This window comes from Rhinopithecus roxellana, chromosome 4, assembly GCF_007565055.1.
Source record: "Rhinopithecus roxellana isolate Shanxi Qingling chromosome 4, ASM756505v1, whole genome shotgun sequence".
Classification (NCBI taxonomy): Eukaryota; Metazoa; Chordata; class Mammalia; order Primates; family Cercopithecidae; genus Rhinopithecus; species Rhinopithecus roxellana.
This window is the reverse complement of record NC_044552.1, coordinates 112,992,668-113,017,371: the sequence shown is the minus strand read 5'-3', so window position 1 is coordinate 113,017,371 and position 24,704 is coordinate 112,992,668. Positions and strand designations below refer to the sequence as shown.

General features: G+C 34.3%; 1 protein-coding gene across 4 annotated transcripts in view; it reads right to left on the bottom strand.

The window, feature by feature from the left end:
* The window catches only part of ASCC3 (activating signal cointegrator 1 complex subunit 3), a 418,508-nt gene that overhangs the window by 77,472 nt on the left and 316,332 nt on the right, over positions 1 to 24,704 (bottom strand). For all 4 annotated transcript variants that reach the window (XM_010389420.2, XM_030928567.1, XM_010389421.2 and 1 more), the window contains 3 exons: positions 22,436 to 22,561; positions 10,588 to 10,699; positions 10,279 to 10,413 (listed from right to left, as the gene is read on the bottom strand). In XM_010389420.2, coding sequence (XP_010387722.1) covers positions 10,279 to 10,413; positions 10,588 to 10,699; positions 22,436 to 22,561 — 373 coding nt within the window. The remainder of the gene's footprint in view (positions 1 to 10,278; positions 10,414 to 10,587; positions 10,700 to 22,435; positions 22,562 to 24,704) is intronic.

Sequence of the window (24,704 nt, the reverse complement as noted above, 5' to 3'; positions counted from 1 at the left end):
AACAGTTCTAATCACCATTATTCATGGAGAAGGAGGTCATATTGATTTCTGAATTGCCCCATCTGCTGGACCAAAGAGACCCTGACAACTTTAGAGTACTTAAACTTTATTGGGATGAAATTAGAAACATTTAAGCAGAAGCTAATTTCTAGCACATGAAAATTAGGTTTTAATATTCTTAATTCAATATTAAAGTTTCCATATTTTCCACTTATTTAAAAAATCTGAAAAATGCTCTACTTACTCAAAGTAGAGTGAGAGGTAGTTAAAATTTGGCGAAAACATTTTATTTCCAGTAGGATAATATGTTTCAGTGTTATTTTTATTTCTCCAACATGATTGCATGTGTAATGACAATTCTAAGTAGTTTTATATCACTAAGTTAAGCAGAGTTACTATTGATAATAAAAAAGGTTCAAAAATAGATTAATAATAATTTATTTTGCCAAATAATTCCTAATGACATTCTCTGGAAAGTAAAATACCATGGAAGTTTTATAAATATGACTTAATTTATATAAACCCAATCAAGATTATGTTTGCGATTTAAAAATGTTTACTTGGAGTATCCTTTGTAAATGTTCTTATACACCCCCGGGAGCTTGGTGTTCCAATCTTGCCCATAGGACAGGCTGGTAACTCTTTGGGGGAGGACGATGTCAGCAACTCTTTTAGACTTGAATGCTGTAGGTAGAACTAAACACTTGCCATGCTTAGATAAAGCTATATTAAGCAGCAATGGCACACAGAGATAGATACAAGCTTATGCCTTTGTTTTCATTAAGCTTTTAGGGCTCTAGTATAAATCTTCTTAAAAAAACGGATCTGTCTCTGTTTCTTTGGTATTCCCCAAATGCACTGAGTATTGGATAGAATACATAACAAATTTTAATAAATGACAAGCTAAAAGTATCTTTTACAGATAGCTTTGGCAGAGAAATTTATGGGTGCAACCTTTTTATGTAGCTTAGTTTGTAAATTTAGATAAAAGAGCAAAATAAGATGTAAAAAGAAGGAAAAAAGAAAAGTACAAAACAGAAATGGGAAATGAGACAGGACATTCATAAGGTTGCCGGGAGATACAAATTCTAACACTGCCCTTTCCCTGTTGGGAGCTGAGTTTTTATATTATTTTTCCATAGCAGTTGTGTCATCTTGGGCAAGGTTGGGCCATTTTCTTTTTTAATGAGACAGTTAAACTGGTAGATAATAAAAGAAATATATTTTGTTATCTAAATACATTTCTTCAATAACTAAAACTCTTTTCTAAATCTAAACTCATTTCCTATGTAATCACCAACATTTGGAATCCTGGTAATTGATTCTTAATCTGTGGGACAATTTAGGAAATCAAAAGTAATTAAGAAAAACAAAAAAGAACAAAAACTTAAAACAGGACAAATTCCAGACAGTATTACAAATACATTTTATGCTTGTTGGAACATAACAGCTTAAAAACCTATAACCTACTAAATCACAATAGATATATTTGAGATTGAGGACTTCTATCGGGAAAATATTTCATTTCTCTATGTTAAAGAAAGCTTGTAAGTGCAGAAAGTTAGAAGTTAAGAAATAATGGAGAACATGGAAGGTCTCAAGGGAAAGAGATCAAGAGAAGTAGAAAGATACCTTTTTTCAAGACAGTTGCCATCTGCGCCTCTCCAAAAGATGTCAGGCAGCTTCCCAGCCTGAGAGTTAGGGAAGCTCTTCTCGCAAACCCTGGAAGATATCCCATTAGGTTTCCCCACTAAGAAGATAAAGAGTAGCAGATGGGATCCTGTGATTGTCAGGAGCTTATTTGGAAATGGAAGGCCATGAGGTTGGTGGTGTTCACTGTTATTCAGTTAACCTTCCTTTCTTTCATTTTTCCTTTAATAAACTCTTTAACTTTTTTTACATGCTGGGTTCCCTACCTATGCTATTCATAACTGGCTTGTCCTTTTTATTTAGTTTTAAATTTCTCCCTTATAAAAACATTCTTGCTTATTTTTTCAACCTTATACATTTGTGAAAGATATTTTTGCAATTTTTCCTACAAAAAATTGTAGTTGTGCCTCAAACATGATAAAATTCAAGTATTAAAGATGTTATATTACTGAAAATATTCTATACACAGGCAGAGCAAAGAATCAGCGTGCTTTTAAAGAGAATAGTACAGAGAACTGCTAAACCTGGACATTTATTGACACATAAAAATCCTATTGTTCTGGTACTTTCCTAAATTTGGAATAGTTATATTTACATTTAGACATGAAACTCATTCTTTTAGTCAATATCCAAGCTTGTGTGAAAATAAGAATTTCACTTTTAATTAAATATTTGATATATAAATAAAATCTCATTTCATGTTGTCATAAGTACCATAACAACCAACTGTATGTTATACAAATTAACTGAAAATTATTGAGACATAAGACATGTGGGGCATATTTTGTTTTCTTTCAAAATTATCAATATTATAGCAAACATATTCTGAAAAATATGTTCAAACAAATTTTCCCTAACTTTGAAGCTTTTCATTTCTCTTCAAGTTTTAAAATAGGCTACCTTCTAAAAGTCCACAGAACATATCAGATCATGATCCTGGTTTGCCATGATGACAGGCACTTTCTACTCTGGACTTCGGATTTCAGTGCCAACATCATTAAGAGATTCTTCAAATTACTTTCAAAATGTCCTTCTCTCTCAGGATTTTTATTTATATCTAATTAGACTACTTACTCCATACCATGTAATCCCTGTTGCTAAAACTGCTAAACACTTCAATAACTAGGAGGAGGGCATCAATGGAGCAAGACAGATGTAATGTCACTGGTTAACAGTAGAGGTGTGAAGCAGCTGCCTTAATTACGAAGCTTATTAATTCATGGTGTTAGAAAAAACTTGGCAAGGGTTCTTATAAAATACCTAACATTTTCCAAAATAGCATCAGATTGTTTAAAACTTAAAATAATGTCTTCAATAAAAAAAGCTGAAATAATTATTTTGTTAGTAATTAAGATCTGTATTTAATACTTACAATTCTAGTTACAAGGTCATACATAATTTTAAAAGTAACTGGTTCTTTATTTTGAAAAAGTATATATCTTACATGTCAATGTTTTAAAAATTTTTTACAGCTGGAATGAAATAACAGGATAAAGATAGAGTATGTCTAGGAGAGGAAATAAAGCATAGGAAAAAGTTCTAAGGAGTTACTTTCTATAGAAGCTATAACAACTTAACCTCATTAAAATTCAATTTCATTATTTACATATTAACACTTAACTTGAAGGGCTATTTGATGCTTATAAATAATGGATATAAACTGCCTAGCATGTAGTGGGTTCTCAATAAAAAGTAATTAACATTTTTTAATGGCTATATTCATTAAAAAATGTGGAAAAGACAGGATTTAAATAAATGGGTTTCTATTGTAGAAGGAGATTAGTGAAGAGAAATAGTTTCAATAGAATCTTTGCTTTACACCCAGACTAGAGTATTTTACTATCATTTAAAGACGACGATATCTAAAAACCTAAGCCAGAATCAGCTAAGCTTCTAGGAAAGAAGAATAAATAAAAATGGAAGTCTCAAAAGAGATGTTACAGGAGATAAAAAATGAGTGGAAGTATATTTCCTTTCTCAACTGTTGACTGGAATAGTTTCATATAATGGAATAATAATCAACAGGAATTAGTATCTGCAAGTATTAACAGACTGCCACATTTTTTTTTAAAAAAAAGCCCACAATACTCTGAAGAATAAAAACATTCCTAAAGTATCTAGAGCTCCAACAGAAAAAATTCATGCACGTGCCAGGCAGGTCCAATCCTGATCCCTGCTTTCTTTAAAAAAAAAAAAAAAAAAAAAAAAAATCACCTATCATACCAAATATGACAGTCACAATTCCATTTTCTATTTTAGCTCTTCAGTAACTTTTAATAAATTTATCCCATCTCTTTTTGAATCTACAAATTTTTGGCCTATGTTATATCCGTCAATTGAAGTAATTCATCCTCTGAGTTCATTTCTTGCAGGATCAGATGGAACCTCCTACTAACTGAAAAAGTTACTGTTTTCAAGATCCAAAGAGGGCCTCTATTCATGATTTCAATTTTGGTCCCATTGATTCAAAGCCTTTGCCTCTCCAGACCAAAGTGCTCTAATCACATGTCTTCTAACATTCGAGTAGCTCACTTTGGACACATTCAGACTTTCTCTCTGATGTCCTTTCGATCTGAGGCCACCGGAAATGTATATAGCAAGTCTTCTCCATATGGACGATTAACGTAACTATTCCCTGTTTTGTTTTTAGATATTCTTTTGGATAATGGGCAACATCTGCTGTCATCCTTAGAGCATTGCACTGAGCTGATGATTTCAGTCAGTAGCAACACCAAAGTGCAAGTGTCTTTCATGGTTTACTACCATTGTCCATAATTTATCTGTGTATGACCACACACACACCTACTCACCCACACACATACACACACACAGTCTCACATACATAGGAAGTTTGCCACTAATGTTCATTGTTCTGTATCTTGCCCCTAGAAAGTGCCTTATACATTGTAGACACATAACAAATATATTTTTGATTAATCAATATATAGTCTGTGGGTAGAATAGTGAACAACGAAATGGAGTATGAAAAAATGGAGAGTAATACTTAAAGGTAAGTCATTCAAGATACGCACATTGAAATATATTCTTAAATTTTTTTTTAGACAATTTCCTTTAGCTTAGCGCTATACTATTTGGAAGAATTCAGTTTCATCTGCAAACTCAGAAACTGTCTGTTGCCTCCATTCTTTGGTCAAAGGGTGATATTGTCAATATAATATCATTCTGAAAACTACCAGGCTGACCCCAACCATTCTACATATAAAGAAAAAGAACATAAAAGGCGAGAATTCAAAGGATAACGTATAAACAGATATAACATATAGAATTTTTACCAATCCTGACAATCTTCTGTTAATCAATTAAGTAATTAATTAATTAAACTTTAATTTTAGGTTCAAGGTTACATGACCAAGTTTGCTACACAGGTAAATTGTGTGTTGTGGTGGTTTCGGGTACAGATTATTTTGTCACCCAGGTAATAAGCATAGTACTCAATAGGTAGTTTTTGGATCATTTCCCTCCTCCCAGCTTCCACACTCAAGTAGGCCCTTGTGTCTGTTGTTTCCTTCTTCGTGTCCATGTATTCTCAATGTTTAGCTCCCATTTACAAGAGAATATGTGGTATTTAATCTTCTATTCCTGTGTTTCACATAGGATTATGGCTTCCAACTCCATCCATGTTTCTGCAAAGAATATGATTTCATTCTTTTTTTATGGCTGCATAGTTTTCCATGGTATGTATGTACCACATTTTCTTTATCCAGTCTACTGCATTTAGGTTGATTCCATGACTTTGATATTGTGAACAGTACTGTGATAAACATATGCGTGCATGTGTCTTTATGGCAGAACAATTTTTGTTCCTTTGGGTATATACTCAATAATGGATTGCTGGGTCAAGTGGTAGTTCTGTTTTAAGTTCTCTGAGAAATCGACACACCACTTTCCACAATGGCTGAACTAATTTACATTTCTATCAGCAATGCATTTTGAGAAATCGCCACACTGCTTTCTACAATGGCTGAACTAATATACATTTCTACTAGCAGTGTATACATGATGTCTTTTTTCTGCATCCTCACCAGCATCTGTTATTTTTTGACTTTTAAAATAACAGTCATTCTGACTGGTGTGAGATGGTATCTCATTGTGGTTTTGGTCTGCATTTTTCTAATAATTAGTGATGTTGAGCATTGTTTTCATATGCTTGTTGGACACATGTATATCTTCTTTTGAAAAGTATCTGTTCATGTCCTTTGCCCACTTTTTAATGGGGTTGTTTGTTTTTTTGCTTGTTAATTTGTTTAAGTTCCTTACAGATTCTGAATATTAGATCTTTGTCAGAGGAATAGTTTGCAAATATTTTCTCCCATTCTGTAGGCTGTCTGTTTACTCTACTGATAGTTTGTTTTCTTATGTAGAAGCTCTTTAGTTTAATGTGGTCTCATATGTCAACTTTTGTTTTTGTTGGAACTGCTTTTGGCATCTTTTTCATGAAATCTTTGCCAGGGCCTATGTCCAGAATGGTATTTCCTAGGTTATCTTCGAGAGTTTTTGTAGTTTTAGGTTTCACATTCAAGTCTTTAATCCATCTTGAGTTGACTTTTGTATTTGGGTAAGGAAGGGGTCCTATTTCAATCTTCTGCATATGGCTAGGCAATTATCTCAGCACCACTTATTGAATAGGGAGTCTTTTTTCTCATTCTTTTTGCTGACAATTAGATGGTTGTAGGTATATGGCTTCACTTCTGGGCTCTCTATTCTGTTCCATTGGTCTATGTCCGTTTTTGTGCTAGCACCATGCTGTTTTGGTTACTGTAGCCTTGTAGTATAGTTTGAAGTCAGGTAACATGATTATCTCCAGCTTGGTTCCTTTTGTTTAGGATTGCCTTGGTTATTCAAGCTCTTTTTTAGATCCATATAAAGTTTGAATAGTCTTTCCTAATTCTGTGAAGAATATCATTGGTAGTTTGTTAGAGATAGCACTGAATGTATGAATTGCTCTGGGCAGTATGGCCATTTTAACAATATTGATTCTTCCTATCTATGAATATGAAATGTTTTTCCATTCGTTTGTGCCAACTCTGATTGTTTTTGAGCAGTGTTTTGTAATTCTCATTATAGAGATTTCTCATCTCTTTGGTCAGTTGTATTTCTAGGCATTTTATTCCTTTAGTCGCTATTGTGAATGGGATTGCATTCTTGACTTGGCTTTCAGTTTGAATGTTTTTGGTGTATAGAAATTCTACTGATTTGTGTACATTGATTTTGTATTCTGGAAATTCTAATTCTTATTTCAGAAAAGTTAATAGTAATATGCAAAATGACCACATAAAGGGTAAGAATTCCAACTCATTTTTTAAAAAAGAGAAAACCATATAGTTCAGTACAAGATTATAAATACTTATATTCTCTAAAGGAAGAAAAGGTCCAAAAGAAGGTACCATCAGTTAGGACTAGATACCATCAAGAGACTATCACTTGAACCTATGTTTTGATGATAATTGGAGAGAAATAATAGGTTTATATATTTAGAAATGCTTGGTAAGAGTGAATTGATGTTTTAATATTCTTTTTTTTCCAATTTATGATTACCTTTTAGCTTATTTTTTGTGCCCACAATCATCACAATGCAACATATTCAGAGGACCCAAAAGAAAAATCTTAATGAACCTAATTTCTATACGTTATTAATACCCCAAAATCCTGAAAACCAAAAGACAAATTTAATGGGTAGCTTAAGAAATAAGAAAACTTTATTCACTAATAAAATTTAAGAAAATATTATGGAAAGTTCAAAGTAATACTCAAAAAAAAGAAGTATTTCAATAAAAAAAGAAGTATTTCAATTGTAATGTTATCAGAAATACTAAAAATTTAAAAACTAAAGATTAAAAATGACTGTAGAAACATCAATGAATGTATCTTAGTAAAAGGAAGCATTAATAATGAATGTTATATGAGTGAATTGTACAAAAACATGATATGACTTTAAGTATCACGATAACAAAAGCAATGATAATCGAAACAAATCTTTGAAACATTAATGTTATCCCCACAGCTTTCCTCATCTTCTTATGCTTTTATCATCCTGTTCCCTACTGCTTCTGTCTGACTACTAGTTTCTCCTTATTTTAAAACCACAATGACATTAATATGCATTTTTGGAGGCAAAAGTAGGGAGGATATTGAGGTTCTGTGAGTCATTTGGTAGTCTTTTCACGGTTTAAAAAAAAGTCATTTAAAGAAACTTAAGAAGAACAATTTCTGGAAATTACACCATAATTATACAATCTTGCTGTATTATTTAGGATTTTGCTGGTAGTTACACATAGTGTTTGCTAGTGAACAAAGAATAATTCCTAGGCAAGAAATTAAGAAAACAGTGTGATACCTACGTATCTTCTTGTCAATGTGAGTCCTATGGTTCTTCATTCAGAATGAACCCTCATTGAGATAATAGAGACTGAGACAATATCTAGTGCAAGCCGAGAGCTCCCTGGACTAAACACCATGAGAGAAGAAGATATTCTTGCTGTGGAAATTTTTATGGGGTAGACCATACCATATCTATATAAATATTCCACTATATAGCTTTCCTTATACATATTTTCAGGTGGTTCCATTTATTCAGTTATTGACAGGATGGGAACAGACCTTTTGTGTAAAAGGTAAAATAAATTCAGAACTGACTTTATTTGAACAAAATATATAACAAAAATATACCAACAGATTAGCATAACTGGTTTCATATAGTGTAATGCCAGAAAGAAACATGCTGCTGACAGGATGGGAACAGACCTTTCATGATCAATGCCTTTTCAAAGAGAAGACTAAAGCAAATGTTTAATTCCCCTGGGATTTTAAGGGTTTTTTTTTTTTTTTTTTTTTTTTTTTTTTTTTTTTTTTTGGCTTTTTTAGTGAAGTAAACAGGGGTACAGAATGTAGTAGGCATATGATTCTCACAAACTTCCTTTACAGCGTGTATCTACTTTTAACTTGTTACTTTGTACCTCCCACCTCAATGCCTTCCACCTAACTGTGTGCGTGTGCGTGTGCGTGTGTGTGTGTGTGTGTGTATGTGTATGACTTGAGAGGCAGTATAGTAGGATGGTTTCAGGGCCCACATTCTGGTGCTACACTGCAAACCACTCACTTTGGACAAGATGGTTAACCTTTAAAATGGGAAAAATGATGGGATGCTATTAACATCAAATGAGTGGTTGTGAGGATTAAATTATTAATTTAAAGTTCTTAATGTCTAGTGCGTAAAAACTGCTCAAAGGTGTTAGCTGTTATTATACGTTTCCAAGGCAGAAAAGTATGCTTAAATATGAGATTAGATAAATACGAAATAAATTATAGTCTTAAATCTAACAGATACTAATTTAAGAGGCATGCCCAAATTTATTAACCATTATTTTGCTGCCTGTGCTAACAGTCTCTCCCCGAGAGAAATCCTACTTTTTTGAATCTCTGGCTAGAAGCTGATAAAAATATCATTCTTAAGGATCTAAAAAAGTCTTTATACTTTGTACTCTTCCATCAGAAATAAATTTTTAATTTAAAAAAATATTTTTTGGTAGCTGCCTCATATACTTTAGTCCTCTATTCTTTTCTACAGAGCAAATAGAAAACTGATTACTACAGGATCCACCTATCCTTCCATCTGTTCATCAATTCATTAATAAATATTTTCAAACTCACTAAAATGTACGTGGCACTATGCTGGACACAAAATTTACAAACTAGTTTCTTCGAGGGGAAAAAACTGAGAAATTTAAAACCTGTGAATGGGATACTCAAGCTTATTGAGAATGATAAAGCAATAGAAGAGGAAGGAAAAAAGTTACTCAGTGAACTACCATAGAATCAATGAATTTATAACAGAAGGACTTTAAAGACAGAATGGTCCAATTGTTCTTAACTTTTTAAAAAAGCACCAATACATCTGAAGGATAAGATAACAGTCAGAATATATGAATATCCTAACTAACGTGTTAACAAAGATTTGTGGTAAATTATTACACTTAAAATCAACAAAGTGAAAAAAAGCCAGAAGGATACATTATGTAGAAAGAAAGGTAGACAAGATGCTTCTAATATCAATTTCTTAGCTATTTGCGCAAAAAAAGGAAAAATGAACAAAGTATAGTTTTTTACCATGTGATATAACTGTGGTCATTTTTTTGGTAAGGGTGTTTGTGGGGATGGGGGATAAACAGCTGTACTGACACTAATTCTAAGAACTTAATTGTGTGGATGCTTATGAAAGAAACTTCAGTAGCATCACAGATAAGTATTCAACAGGAACTATCCAAAAAAGCAGTAAGAAAAGTTTTCGATCATAATTCAAAGAGGCTACTATATTTAAGGATAGGGTGATGACTTGCCTTGCTCAGGACAGGCTGGTTTACATCTACTATCCTGACTTAAATATTAATAGGGCCTCACTCCACACTCAGAAGGGTCCAAATTTTGATGATAAATTATGTGATCACCTTATCTATGGGCATCTTAGTCTACATGTGTGTTGCTTTGTAGTGACCCCGTTTAACAGAGGAAAGGGCTTTATAAATGGTTTCTGTTAAATTTCAAGACAAACTAGGTGGCAAAACTTTAAGCCCTAAATTAAAAGAGAAGATATGAAATATATGAAAAACTCACACTTAGAATTGAAAGCAATTCTTCAGTACTGCATTCAGGCTTCAAGCGGTCCTTGAACATTTTAACCGTTTGATGCTTCAAATAGTAATAGGAGGCAATTCGGCCATAAGTTAGAGGTTCAATGCTGCGATTATCCTATTTCAAAAGAATAACAAATGAAGAGTACAAGTATGTATCTTTATAAAACTAGTAATTCAGACAGCTGCTTTTGAAACAATTTTGTTAAAAATTTCGATAGTATTAGAAGCAAAAGACTTGTTAAAAAGCTGGGCAATCTTTTCAATTAGAATGCGTATGACTAAGTCGTACCTCTCCAATTTCAATACAGTGGGAAAGTTCCAATTCAATGAGGGATTTCTCAATCAGATGGGACAGAAACTTGTTCACAGAATCATGGCTCACGTCACCCAAATTGTAGTAGCTAGAAAACAAGCAAGGTTATTATTTGTTTCAAGATATTTTCTTTTTTCTTTTTCTTTTTTTTTTTGAGACGGAGTCTGGCTCTGTCGCCCAGGCTAGAGTGCAGTGGCCGGATCTCAGCTCACTGCAAGCTCCGCCTCCCGGGTTTACGCCATTCTCCTGCCTCAGCCTCCGGAGTAGCTGGGACTACAGGCGCCCGCCACCTCGCCCGGCTAGTTTTTTGTATTTTTTAGTAGAGACGGGGTTTCACCGTGTTAGCCAGGATGGTCTCGATCTCCTGACCTCGTGATCCGCCCGTCATGGCCTCCCAAAGTGCTGGGACTACAGGCTTGAGCCACCGCGCCCGGCCTCAAGATATTTTCTACTAAAACTATCACCTCAGTTTCAGACTACATATAAATATAATCCCCTTTTATTATAAAACCTATCCTCAGTAGCTTCACAAAACTCACAGAAATATTAATCTTGGGTGGTAGATGACTAAATTTAGGCAATTTATTCAATTATTGTTCCCCTAGTGCTTAGGGAATAAATGTCATCCTAATGACTAGAAGGGACATCAGCAGGGTAAAAATAAAGCATTCTAACCCAACCTCAATACAGGAAAAATATGTAAGTCCAGCTCTGTATATTTTCCAAGCAAAAAGCCTAAAGACGTACATTTCACCTGATTGTGCCTCCCTGCAACACTGAGAAGGTCTTGGCAAAACCCTAGGGACACTAGGGATCTGTGCCTGGAAATAGACCTGAAGAGCAAGGGACTACACCCACAATCTTGGCAGTTCCCTAATTCCTACTAGGTGAACCCTGTATCCTAGTCAGCACGAGTAATTTATATGCCCTACCTCGCTTTTCTCCATCCACATCAAAGAATGGCAGTGGAAAGTAGCCTTAGAGAACAGGTTCTCATCCGTAAGACCCCATCGTGATGATTTTACATCTGTATAGGATTAGGAAGGGAATATCCATAGCCTGGGAAAAGGGTGCTAACAATTTCAAATGGGAGAGGACTAAAGAAAGCCACAACTTGAGAGCAATGGAGAACACTATCTAGATGACAATTTTTGTGATATTTTTCATTCTTCAAAGGAAGAGACTTGGGGTCGTAAATTATAAAAAAAATTTAAAAATACACAAAGCAGGACTAATAATGTCAGGACATATTTTCACTAGAAAGAAAAGTTAGTGCAAATGGTTAGGTACACCCACATATGAGAGGCTCCATTACATTACATAAAAATTATTATAGTAAGGCACTATTGGAATTTATTTGGGAAAATAACTCCCATTAAAAAGGAATAGTTACTTTAATTTTATCTATCGAAAAGTTACTGTTTTTTCTAGAAAAGCTCTTGGCATGGACCAAAATAAAGCAATATTAATCAATTAAGAGATAAATAAGTACTAAACCTAGTGCTGTCATTAATTTAAACAAAATGTTCAAATTTATGTATAACTAAGCATATATGGAAGTGAAAAACCAAAATTATTAACCACTAGAAAATATTTATTTTCTTTTGGAAAATGACTAAGGAGGAGTATTTAGTTAGAATAATGTCTTCTGCTTTAGAGGTGAAAATAAAAATTCTGGACATTCAAGCCATATAAAAGATAGAAATATCCAAAGTCATTCCAAATTTTTAAAATATTTTTTCTCTTTCATTGTTTCCCAAGAAATGAAATTCATCAGTCAAACTTTCTACAATATAAGTGCTTACTTTGTATTTCACATTCCTTTGGCTTGCTAAGTCTATAAATTTTCCAATACCATTTTTAGCTGTCAGGACTAATACATAACTGATAAAGTTATTTCTAAATTGAAAACACTAGTAAAAATGTGCCCAGGATACTAAGTAGTACGATTTGTAGAGTAAGAATCAAACTATTCTTTTTTTAAGTCAAATCTGTCTGCCTTGATCTTGGAACAAACAATTCTTTATGTAACTGACATTACAGAAAGACGGTATTTCGAAAATATTACTGTGAAATACAAAAAAACTAAAATTCTACTTTTATTTATACATTTACTAGGTCATTAGAAAACTAATAGATGCTGTTACTGATTATCATAAGCCATTGTCCTATATATAACTGGGATGTCAACTTTATCATTTTATGCTTTAATGAATAAATTTGGTACATTTACAAATAACACTTAAAACTATCAATGAAAAAAACTTACCTTGAAAAAAATTACAGGTTCTTTTAAATATTTATCTTATTTTATTTACTGTATTTGCTTTATTTTGTTTACTATGTTTACAAAGTATATTTCAATGGATTAATATCCCTTCTAAAGTCTGTTTATTTAAGCATATTGGGACTTTTTAAAGACAAATTTGTGATTTTCATCCAGATAAAATACAGTCAGGGTAAATATTGCTTAAACATTTAAAGTATATTGCCAAAAAAAAAAAAAAAATCAACCTAAATGATGTTTCTGAGATTACAATAAATTATATGATGACTCCACTAAAATATTATTCATAATCTAACTTGCTAAAAGTTCACATTTCTTTGTGCAGAAAACATACACATTTCATTGTTATTTATTCTTAATACAGTTTTTTTTTCTAAATGTGGTCACCAACATTCTTATTGACTTGCATAACAGAAGAAATACAAAATTCAATTCAAGTAAATTGAACTTCACTGATCTTTACTAAATACTATTCTTTGTCAATATTTGGACTGAGGTTCTAAGGGCATTTAAAATATCTTCAAATCCTTATAAAAGTAAGGTATTGTTACATCTAAATTAGATATACAATTTGTGAGACACTGTAAAATAATTTAAATGTAAATGAAGTTTTTTAGGTTACATAAAATTTTGGGAGTTAATATAAGGGATACAGTACAGATTTATATGATCTCTATTAGTAGCATAACATAGCCTTTACTTCTATGAGGTGAATTTTTTTTTTTTTAGTTACCATGCAACTTCTAGCCTGAACAATTATAAGCATTTAGCTTAAAACATTACATGTCATTAATTTTAATAATCACTTTACTAACTTGAAAAAGCATGCAACAGCTAAGTAAAAAGGTCTGTTTTCATATTGCACTCTCCACAGTACAAAATTTGTAATTTACTGGTTATTTAAACACAAACATTTCACAACTGTTTAATTATGGGTAAAGGATAAAATGTAGTTTCATGTTCACTGCACTGAATCATCAAGTCATTATCTTCTCTTTACCATAAACAGACAGCCTACATTTTTGTCAGCATGCTATTTCATTTATTTCACAGAGAAACCCAGTTTCACAATAATTGACTTGTCAGAAGCTCTAATTTATGAGACTGAGCTCTGTAAGATTTCTCTATATTGGACTCAACCTGCACACAAGCAGGGTTGAATATTTACAATGCTGTTAACAGGTGCTGAGTTGTTTAATGATTCTAATAGCCAGAAGCGTACTGAGAAAGCCAGCGGGATCACAATTACAGCCTGTTTGAACACAACAATTACTAGTCCCCTGAGAGGTGTGAAAGTCAAAGGCAGTTTGATACTGACAGCATCTAGCACATGGGCTACACAAGCTAACTTCTATTAGCAGTCCATTGGGAAAAAGTCATAACAAACCTCTCCCTATCATAAAAATTTACAAAGTTCATAAAATTTAAAGAATTAAAAACTAAAAAACTTTTCAACAATTACCTTTAAAAGATCTTATCAAAGGACAAACAAGAATACTACATATGAAATCTCAAGTTACTTTTTCAAATCTTAATACTGATGAAATTTCACCAGTTGAGAATGAAAGAGGTTTTATATTAATGTAAAACATAGATAAAGTTACACCAAACGGTTTGGATTTAATGTGAATAGTGGCAGCCATTTCCTGTTTGGTTTATGTAAACCTGGACAGATATCTTGCTGGGAAATTTTTTCATCAGTATTGAAATGCTGCTGCTATAACTGTCAGTAGTGGGAAGTCATTTGTTACAGCACCATGTTTTTTTATGTTCAGATTATGCAGCAATAATAATGACACAAATAGCGAAAGTGGTTGCAGGAACAGCTGAAACTACCACAACATTTTTGCCCCAGATATATTTAAAAGCTTTCTCAGGGGAAAACAGAATAAAACTGAACATACAAATTGAATCCAGAACTAAATTTGGAATATATTATATTTTATGAAAGCACCAGTACATGTGTTTATATTCATTTGAACAAGTTAATGTGTGTCTATGTTATACATATATATGTGTGTGAGTGCGCGCCTATATCTATTAACGTAATTATCTTTATATGCATATATATTTGCATATATACATAATATACACAAACAAGAATATAAATAGACATATAGTGACCAACTCAGGAACAGTGGTTGAAATCTTTGTCAATACAAGTTTTACTTTTGGTGTGCTGTGGTGAGGACTTTATAGTAGTATGATTAACTGAAGGAAGCTGGAATATGAGGTCGTAGTTCCTTACCTATATATGACCATATTATAAAAATGGTCTTTCTTTTCTATTTTTAAGTAAACCTCAGTCTCTGTTACACACACATGCATGCACACATATTCTTCCTTCCCAAGAAAAGTTAAATCTCAATTTATGGTACTGGATGAAAAGGAATATTAAGGAAAAATTAAAACTACACATAAGTTTTTCATTTGAGACAATTAATTTAGCATTTAAAAAATTTTTATCATATCTAAAAATAAGTGGGAAAAATTTACCAGTTTCCTGTGCCTTGGTTTGCTTCCAGTTTTTGGGAAAAGTGATTTTAACATAGACAATAATAAAAAGATACAAGCAAGGGCCAATCAAGAGAATGTGGAGAAAAGGGAATCCTTGTACATTGTTGCTGAGAATGTACATTATTAGCACAGCCTCTTTGGAAAACAGTGTAGAAGTTCCTAAAAATCTAAAAATAGATCTAGCGTATGATCCAGCAATCCCAGTTCTGGGTATATACCCAAAGGAATTGAAATCAGTATGCTGAAGAGATGTCTGTACTTCTATGTTCATTGCAGCATTATTCACAGTAGCCAAGATATGGAAACAATATAAAGTGCCCATCAATGGATATTCGAATGGATTTGAAAAATATGGTATATATATACACAATGGAATACTTAAAAAAAGAAGGAAATTCTATATTAGTCACAACATAGATGAATCTATAGGGGGAGGAATCTAGAGGGCCTTATGCCTAGTGAAATAAGGTAGGTAGTATGGAAAGACAAATACTGTATGATCTCACTTATATGTAGAATCTAAAAAAGTCAAACTCACAGAAGTACAGAGTAGAATGTCAGTTATCAGAGGCCATGCGGGTTGGGAAGGCCATGCAAGCAAAGGGGAAACTGGTCAAAGGGCATAAAGTTTTGGTTAGACAGGATGAATAAGTTCTGGTGATGCACTGCACAGCATGGTAACTATTGTTAATAATGACGTATTGTGTAATTCAAAATTACTAAAAAGAGTAGATTTAAAATGTTCTTGCTACAAAGAAATGATAAGCATGTGAGGTGATCAATATGTTAATTAGCCTGATTTGTTCATTTCACAATATATACATATTTTGAAACAGTATATTGTACACCATAATATAATTATCAGTTAAAATTTTTTAAAAGAAAATTTATGTTCACACAAAATCTCACAAATATTTAAAGCAGTATTATTTTAAAAAAGAGTCAATCAAAAAAGAAGGTGGCAGAGCTTGACTACAGCTAAGCAAAATATATAAATTGTTAAAATTTACTTAGGCACATTTTCCCATTTTTATCTAGATGTGAAGATTTAGATATTAAAACTGACAATTTGTTTTTTGGGGGCATCAAATAAAAAAGGGCCATTTGAATGAGTATGGCAGAGTTTCCATGAAGAACCCATTGCTCAGCATAGCACTGAAAAGAGAAGTGGACAGGGAATGTGGACCCGACAATGAGCACAGTGATGGAGAATGGAATGGAATCCTAGTGTTGCCTCTGTCACTTGGGAGCTGTGCTACTGCAACAAGTTGCTTAATCTCCCTGTGCTTCCTTTATTTATAAAATGGGGATCATAACAGTACTAAATGAGTTAAGCTCCTGAAACAGCATTTCAAATATAGTAGACACCCAATAAATACTATCAATGCAGAGTTGTTTACAACCTTATTAATTCCAATTTTCATTTTTATAAACTTCTTGCCTATATTTATGTTTTGCTATTGTTCTGCATCTAGTTTCTCAAGATAAATGCTTGGTTATTTTATTTTTAAGCATTCACATTTTTTTATTAGGTCTGTAAAGATGTAAATATTCCTTAGAATTGTGCTTTGGTTTAAATTCATTGTTTGATTACATTACATTTTTATTTTTGTATAGCTGTGGTCTAAACCTTTTGTTTTGATTTCATCTTTTACTAGAATAAAAGTTTTGTAATCCCAAGCAGTTAAATATTTTTGCCAGCCTTTTTATTGTTATTTCTGGTTTTATTATATTACACAATGAGAATGTAGCCTTATGATCTCTATGTTGAGATGTTCTTTGTGGTCTACTTCATGGTAAATTTTTCAAAACAAATCTTCCATTAGTGTTTGCAAGTAATGATATTTTGTTAGGGGCATATGTACAAAGATACTATAGATACAAATTCAAGGGTATTATTATTTAAATCCTCTTTTTTTATGAAATACTTATCTTTTTGATGTGTTAAAGTCTCCTAAGATGACTAATTTGGTTGGGCGATAATTTTAACTGAATTTCTGTTTTTGCTTTATATATCTGATGTTATTTTTAGTTCTCTAAAAATATGTAAACTACCATAACTTTCTAGTGATTGTGTTTGTTACCAATATGATCCATTCTTCTCTGTCCTTTGTATTTTTTTGCCTCGAATTTGGTTTTGTATGATTTTAATTTTGCAGCTGCTGTTTTCTCTTTTTCTCCTTTACATCTTCTGTCAATCCTGAATTTTCAGCTTTTCTATATCAATCACGTTTGAATGAATCTGATAATTTCTCTTTTACAACAGGGAAGTTTAAATCATTTACAATAGTTATTATTATAGTTGACCTGACTTACAGCATAAGTAGATCCCGTCTGTCCCCCACTCAAAACTCTGCAATGGTTCCTGTTTCATCCAGAATGAAAGTCAAAATCCTCACCATAGTTTCTAAGACCACCCATGCATGCCCTGTATCAATACTGGCCCTCCACATCCCCAACCTCATCTCCTGTTATTTTCCTGCTTGCACTTATTCTACTTCAGCCACATCTTTTCCTTGTTGTTCCTTGAATACACCAGGCACGCTAGCCTTAGAATCTCTCTTGTTCCCTTGGTCTGAAATGTTATTTCCTAGAAAGTGGCCGACTTTCTTACGTCTTTCAAGTTTTGGCTGAAATATCAGCACCCTTAATGAGGCCCACCCTGATTTTCTTTTTAATACAGTATTGTAATCTCCCATCTACCCCCAGGCCATCTTCTGGCTCTCCCACTCTTCCTTATCCTGTTTTCCTTCTAAACATCTATTATCTTTTAATAATATTAAAATCTACTGTCTCTGTTAAAAGAACATGGGTGCCAGGACAGCAAAAGTTTTTGTTTAGTTTACTAATACATCTTCAAAGTGGCTAGAGTGATACCTGGAACATAGTAGGTACTCATTAATGTTTACAGAATTAAGAAATAAAAAAATTCATTTTTAAATGCTTATACTTTATAATTTTAAGTAAATTTTATGATTTTTGAGGCTAGAAGTCATTACTTATGTTGCTACGGCCTTCCAATAGAAACTAATAGTTGCTAATCATAGCTTTTTCTGAAAAACAAATTATTGCTGTATCTATTCTACATTTATGAACTTACATGGCAACAGCTTGGGCATAGGATTCTACTTCAGAATAATAATGACAGCCCAGACAGGTAACTCAACATATGTATAGGCGGCTACTGAAGGAACTAGCATATGAAATATGAATGGTCAAGAGTGGATAAGCTGTTACTTTTGAAAATCAATAGAAGCTACATTTATCAATATTGACTGGACTTTTAAGACTGTTAAGACTTGGCTAGCTGTAAGGGCTAAGGAGGGTACTGCAGGAAAGAAGAAGAGTGACAGCAAAAGCACAAAAGTGAGAGGAACCTCTTATGTAGATGGTGTGGGTTAATATCTCCTTTGATCTACACTAGCCCCTTGGATGGTGCGGGGGACATACTCAACCCTCTTTTTGGGGCAGCAAGATGAGAGGGAAAGCAGCTGCCACAACTAATAAGAGTTCTTAGTCAATGCATGAAGATAATTTACCCTTCTGACTTTCAGCCCCCAAATTTCCTATATATAAAGAGGTGTGAATTAAAGAATACTCATTTATTTACATGGACTACACTGACTACAACCATGTGTGAGCAGGAGACATCCTAAATTGCTAATACCCAAGAAGTTCTCTGGATCAGAGGCTCACTATAATTTCTGTACTTTATGAACCTCTTGAGATTTCATCTTTTGTCTACTATGATAAGTGTCCCCAAACTTCCTGTTCTGTCTTTCATTACTACTGTTTATTACAGTTTCATGTGAATTTTCTCACCATAATATTATAAAATAGAAGGCAGTTTGTAACCAGAGCAACAGGGAGTCATACATACCCAGCTCCCTGTGTGTGGGACCCCTATTCTGACCCGTGTCTCCAACTGTGCTCCTGGCTCATCTCACTCCCATGGTTGAAAAAAATGTAAACACTGGACAGTTTCCTACTCATTATCTTAATTTAAAGATTTACTGCATTCTATGTCTACTAACTAAACCTTATCTAGTTCCCAACCCCTATATAATACATTTAATTTCTGATCGATACTATCTGACAGTTTAAAAAGTAGGCAAAATTGAAAGACTAAAAGCAGGTTAAGCAATTACAGAACTATGGAATCAAAGGAGAGGGAAGATCAAAAAAGTAAATTTGGGGTTTTAAGTCAAGGTAAACAGATGCAGTGATAATATTAACAAAAGTAAGAAAGTTAGAGTAGAGAAAGATTTTGAGAGTAATATGATTAATTCAGTTCTGGACATGTTAAAGTGAAATGATGGTAGGAAGGCTATGTGGCAATATTCAGAAGGCTGGATAAATAAAATTATAACTTGATAGAGAGCAGATTATAGCCACATATTTTAGGGTCTTTCACATACAAGGTGATATTTTAAATATAGATAGGACTGGCAGAGAAGAACCTTTTAATATTATGTCCTGAGAAGAACACAATATCATTTCTGTAATATTCTTGCTAAATAGACATAATTGAATTTAGTGAAGAGGAAACCAGCAAAAGCCAAATTGAAGGGCATTCTACAAAACAATTGGCCAGTTCTCTTCAAAAATGTCAAGGTTATGACAGACAAAGAAGACTGAGGAAATATCATACACTAGAGTGAACTAGACAGGGTACTCAGGGTATTAAACTGGATCTTGTACAGAAAAGGGACATTAGTGGAACAATTGGTGAAATCTGAATAAAGCCCATAGTATTGTATAAATGTTAATTTCCTGATTTTGATAATTATACATGTCATGTAAGATGTTAACATGGGGAAGCTGGTTGAAAGGTATACAGTGCTTCTTTGTACTATTTTTGTTTTTTTTTTTTTTGCAATTTAAAATAGAAAGTTCAATAATTAAAAAAATTTTAAGAAGGAGATATACACACAAAGGGCAATGTATCTGTGGATTCAGTAAGGAACTACAATTTGCTAAAGTACTAAATTGGCCTCAGAGAATTATGTCTCTGTCTGCTAATTAGACAAACTGACTAAAATGACTAGGTTCTTAGTCTCTAAACTAGACTCTTTAGGATGGTATAGATCAGTAAAGCAACTGACAGGGAGCTCAGAAGAACAGCTCAAAATCAACCTTATATTCTTTATAATTAATACAGAATTAGAATGGCTTTAATTCATTTACGTAATTCTCAATATGACCCAGTGAGGGAGGGAGGTTACTTGTTACTTTCCAGATGAAGAACGTCTAGCTCAGAGAGGTAAAGTAACTCAGACTCACACCATTAGTAAAGGACAGTGAGGAAACAAGAATCAGCGTGTTGATTCCAAGCCCAAAGCTCTTTCTGTCACACTAAATGCCTTGATTCTTATGTGATAGAAATGATAAATATATCTACAGTTACATGCCAACTCCCATCTACAGACACACACACATATACACAGAGTTGTCGATTATGAGTCAGAAAACCTGACTTCGTAAGATCTGGCTTTATCAAGAAATAGTAGTGGGACCTAGAACAAGTGACTTTAAGCTTCCAGCCTCCATATCTTCAATATCAAACAAGAAGATTGGGCTAGAATAAATGTAAAGTCTACTCCACAATTCTAATCCTGTAATGTGTTTGTTTGCTGTGGTAAATGTGCAGTTCTGGATGGCTATTTCACTAATTTTGCAGCTATGTTCTCAAATAATATTTAGTACCTAACCCAGACACCCTAACAGTGGAGGGAATTGGGTGAAATGTCACCATATTCTCAAACTCCTATCTAAGTAAGTGAAAATGTTGGCTGAAAAGAAATTTCTTAAGGTATTAGTAGGTAAGATTTAGTAAGAACATTTTCATTATGACTTCTCTAAGACTTTACAATGGTTTAATATTTTCTTTTACTTACATCTAGAACGTCCCTTAAAATTGACCCTTCCTCCATTCACTCTATATCTAAGGTCCTCATTATCTTTTCTCTATTATTCAGTAGCTTCCTAACTAGTCTTCCTGCTGTAATGGTCTGTCCATCCTAGTTCACTTCCTACCATAGTGCAATAAATATTTAACAAAACAAAACCTAATTTGGTAATGTTAATCCATGTTTAAAAAGGCTCACCATAGCCTCTAGGATCAGATGCAAACTCCTTAGCACAGCATAAGGGCCTTGTAGCCTCTGGTTCTTGGCCCACTTTCTAGTCAAGACAATCTTGTCTCCCTTCTCCTTAGATTCTGGCTACATTAAACTTTTTCATATTCTCTAAACGCTTATGACTCTTTCAAGCCCAGAGGATTTTTGCCCACATAATTTAATTCTGCCTCAAGTGCCTTCTGCCTTTTCTACTCCTGTTCCTGATTCAAGATTTGGATGAAGTGTCACCTTTTCTGTGAAGATGTCACTCTCATAGGCTTAAATATCATTCTATTGGAGGATTTATAATTTTCATTGTAAGGACTTCTATATGTTTTTCCCACACTAAAGATCAATCCTTAAAAAACAGGGAGACGTGTACTCATTTTTACATCTCAGTGTTTAGTTTACCATCTGAAAAACAATAAGTGCTGAACGAAGATCTAACATATTGTCTGGAGTGACACTCTACCATGCCGCAATTTTATTTTCTCTTGCAATCTTCTTATTAACACTTATAAATGCCCCACAAATTTTTTTCCACCTACAATTTCACAAGCCTCACTCTTTTCTGAATTCCAACTGCATCTAAGTCAGTCACTGTCATGTAATTTAGCACATTTCTTAATGACTTCAGTTATCTCATGTCTCAACTACAGAGCAAACTCCTCAGGACGGCTTAAGGTAATTAAAATAGGTTTAGTAACAAATGCATATAATTATTGATATTTTAATATACTGTGATACCACAGATATCATCTGATTTTTTAGACAAATTTATATACCTAGAATCTCCAAAGTTCTGCCTTTTTTGTATGTATCTTAATTTGGAGTTTATTACTTTCAAATATATCTTATTTCAGGGCAAAACAGAAAGGTATATAACTGCCCTTGCACTTACCTGGGATTCATAATAAGACGCCGGAAAAAGTAAGTCCAGGTGATATAATCCAATGCATCTTGCTTAGACGTAATTGTACCACCAGCAATCTCTGCATTTAAGTGGTCAGACAGCACTCCTAATAAACTATATAGTGAACAAGACATGGGAGACATACAAGAGCATTAAACTGAAAACACTTAAATTTATCTCACATAGTCAAGATTCAGATTTTATGTTCTAAGATAAAAACAAATGTGTTTTATATAACTTAAAATTTAGTATATAATTTTGTATACTTTATAAATAATTCATTCCAAATTATTTAGTGGGAATTTGGTTTCAATGTACTTTAATCATGAGTCTATAAATCACTTAGTATCATGAACTCAGGTGAACCCATATTATTCACCAGTACATATATGTGTTCTCATTTTCTTTTAAAAAAGTATTTTATAATTTTCATTTAAATGTGAATAAAAAGTGGGCTAGTTAGAGAGAATGTCACAGAAGTACTATAATAATATTTTTCCAGATTAAGTTAACAGTAGTAGTAATTTGGGGGCGGAGCAAGATGGCCAAATAGGAACAGCTCCAGTCTCCAACTCCCAGCGCGAGCGACACAGAAGACCGGTGATTTCTGCATTTTCAACTGAGGTACTGGGGTCATCTCACTAGGGAGTGCCGGACAATCGGTGCTGGTCAGCTGCTGCAGCCTGACCAGCGAGAGCTGAAGCAGGGTGAGGCATCGCCTCACCTGGAAGTGCAAGAGGGAAGGGAATCCGTTTTCCTAGCCAGGGGAACTGACACACAACACCTGGAAAATCGGGTAACTCCCACCCCAATAAGGTGCTTTAAGCAAAGATGCACACCAGGAGAATACATCCCACGCCTGGCCGGGAGGGTCCCACGCCCACGGAGCCTCCCTCACTGCTAACACAGCAGTCTGCGGCGATCTATCAGCAAGGCAGCAGCGAGGCTGGGGGAGGGGCGCCCGCCATTGCTGAGGCTTAAGTAGGTAAACAAAGCCACTGGGAAGCTAGAATTGGGTGGAGCTCACAGCAGCTCAAGGAAGCCTGCCTGTCTCTGTAGACTCCACCTCTGGGGACAGCGCACAGCTGAAGACCAACAGGGGAAACAGCGGGGGCCGGTGCAGACGCGAATGACTCTGTCTGACAGCTTTGGGGAGAGCTGTGGATCTCCCAACTCGGAGGTTGAGATCTGAGAACGGACAGACTGCCTGCTCAGGTGTGTCCCTGACCCCGGAGTAGCCTAGCTGGGAGAAATCCCCCACTAAGGGCAGTCTGACACCCCACACCTCACAGGGTGGAGTACACCCCTGAGAGGAAACTTCCAAAGGAAGAATCAGACAGGTACACTCGCTGTTCAGCAATATTCTATCTTCGGCAACCTCTGCTGCTGATACCCAGGCAAACAGGGTCTGGAGTGGACCTCAAGCAATCTCCAACAGACCAACAGACAGTCCTTCTGACTGTCAGAAGGAAAACTATCAAACAGGAAGGACACCTATACCAAAACCCCATCAGTACGTCACCACCATCAAAGACCAGAGACAGATAAAACCACAAAGATGGGGAAGAAGCAGGGCAGAAAAGCTGGAAATTCAAAAAATAAGAGCGCATCTCCCCCTGCAAAGGAGTGCAGCCCATCGCCAGCAATGGATCAAAGCTGGTCAGAGAATGACTTTCACGAGAGGAGAGAAGAAGGCTTCAGTCCATCAAACTTATCAGAGCTAAAGGAGGAATTACGTACCCAGCGCAAAGAAACTAAAAATCTTGAAAAAAGAGTGGAAGAATTGACAGCTAGACTAATTAATGCAGAGAAGATCATAAACGAAATGACAGAGATGAAAACCATGACACGAGAAATACGTGACAAATGCACAAGCTTCAGTAACCGACTCGATCAACTGCAAGAAAGAGTATCAGCGATTGAAGATCAAATGAATGAAATGAAGCAAGAAGAGAAACCAAAAGAAAAAAGAAGAAAAAGAAATGAACAAAGCCTGCAAGAAGTATGGGATTACGAAAAAAGACCAAATCTACGTCTGCTTGGGGTGCCTGAAAGTGAGGGGGAAAATGGAACCAAGTTGGAAAACACTCTTCAGGATATCATCCAGGAGAACTTCCCCAACCTAGTAGGGCAGGCCAACATTCAAATTCAGGAAATACAGAGAACGCCACAAAGATACTCCTCCAGAAGAGCAACTCCAAGACACATAATTGCCAGATTCACCAAAGTTGAAATGAAGGAAAAAATCTTAAGGGCA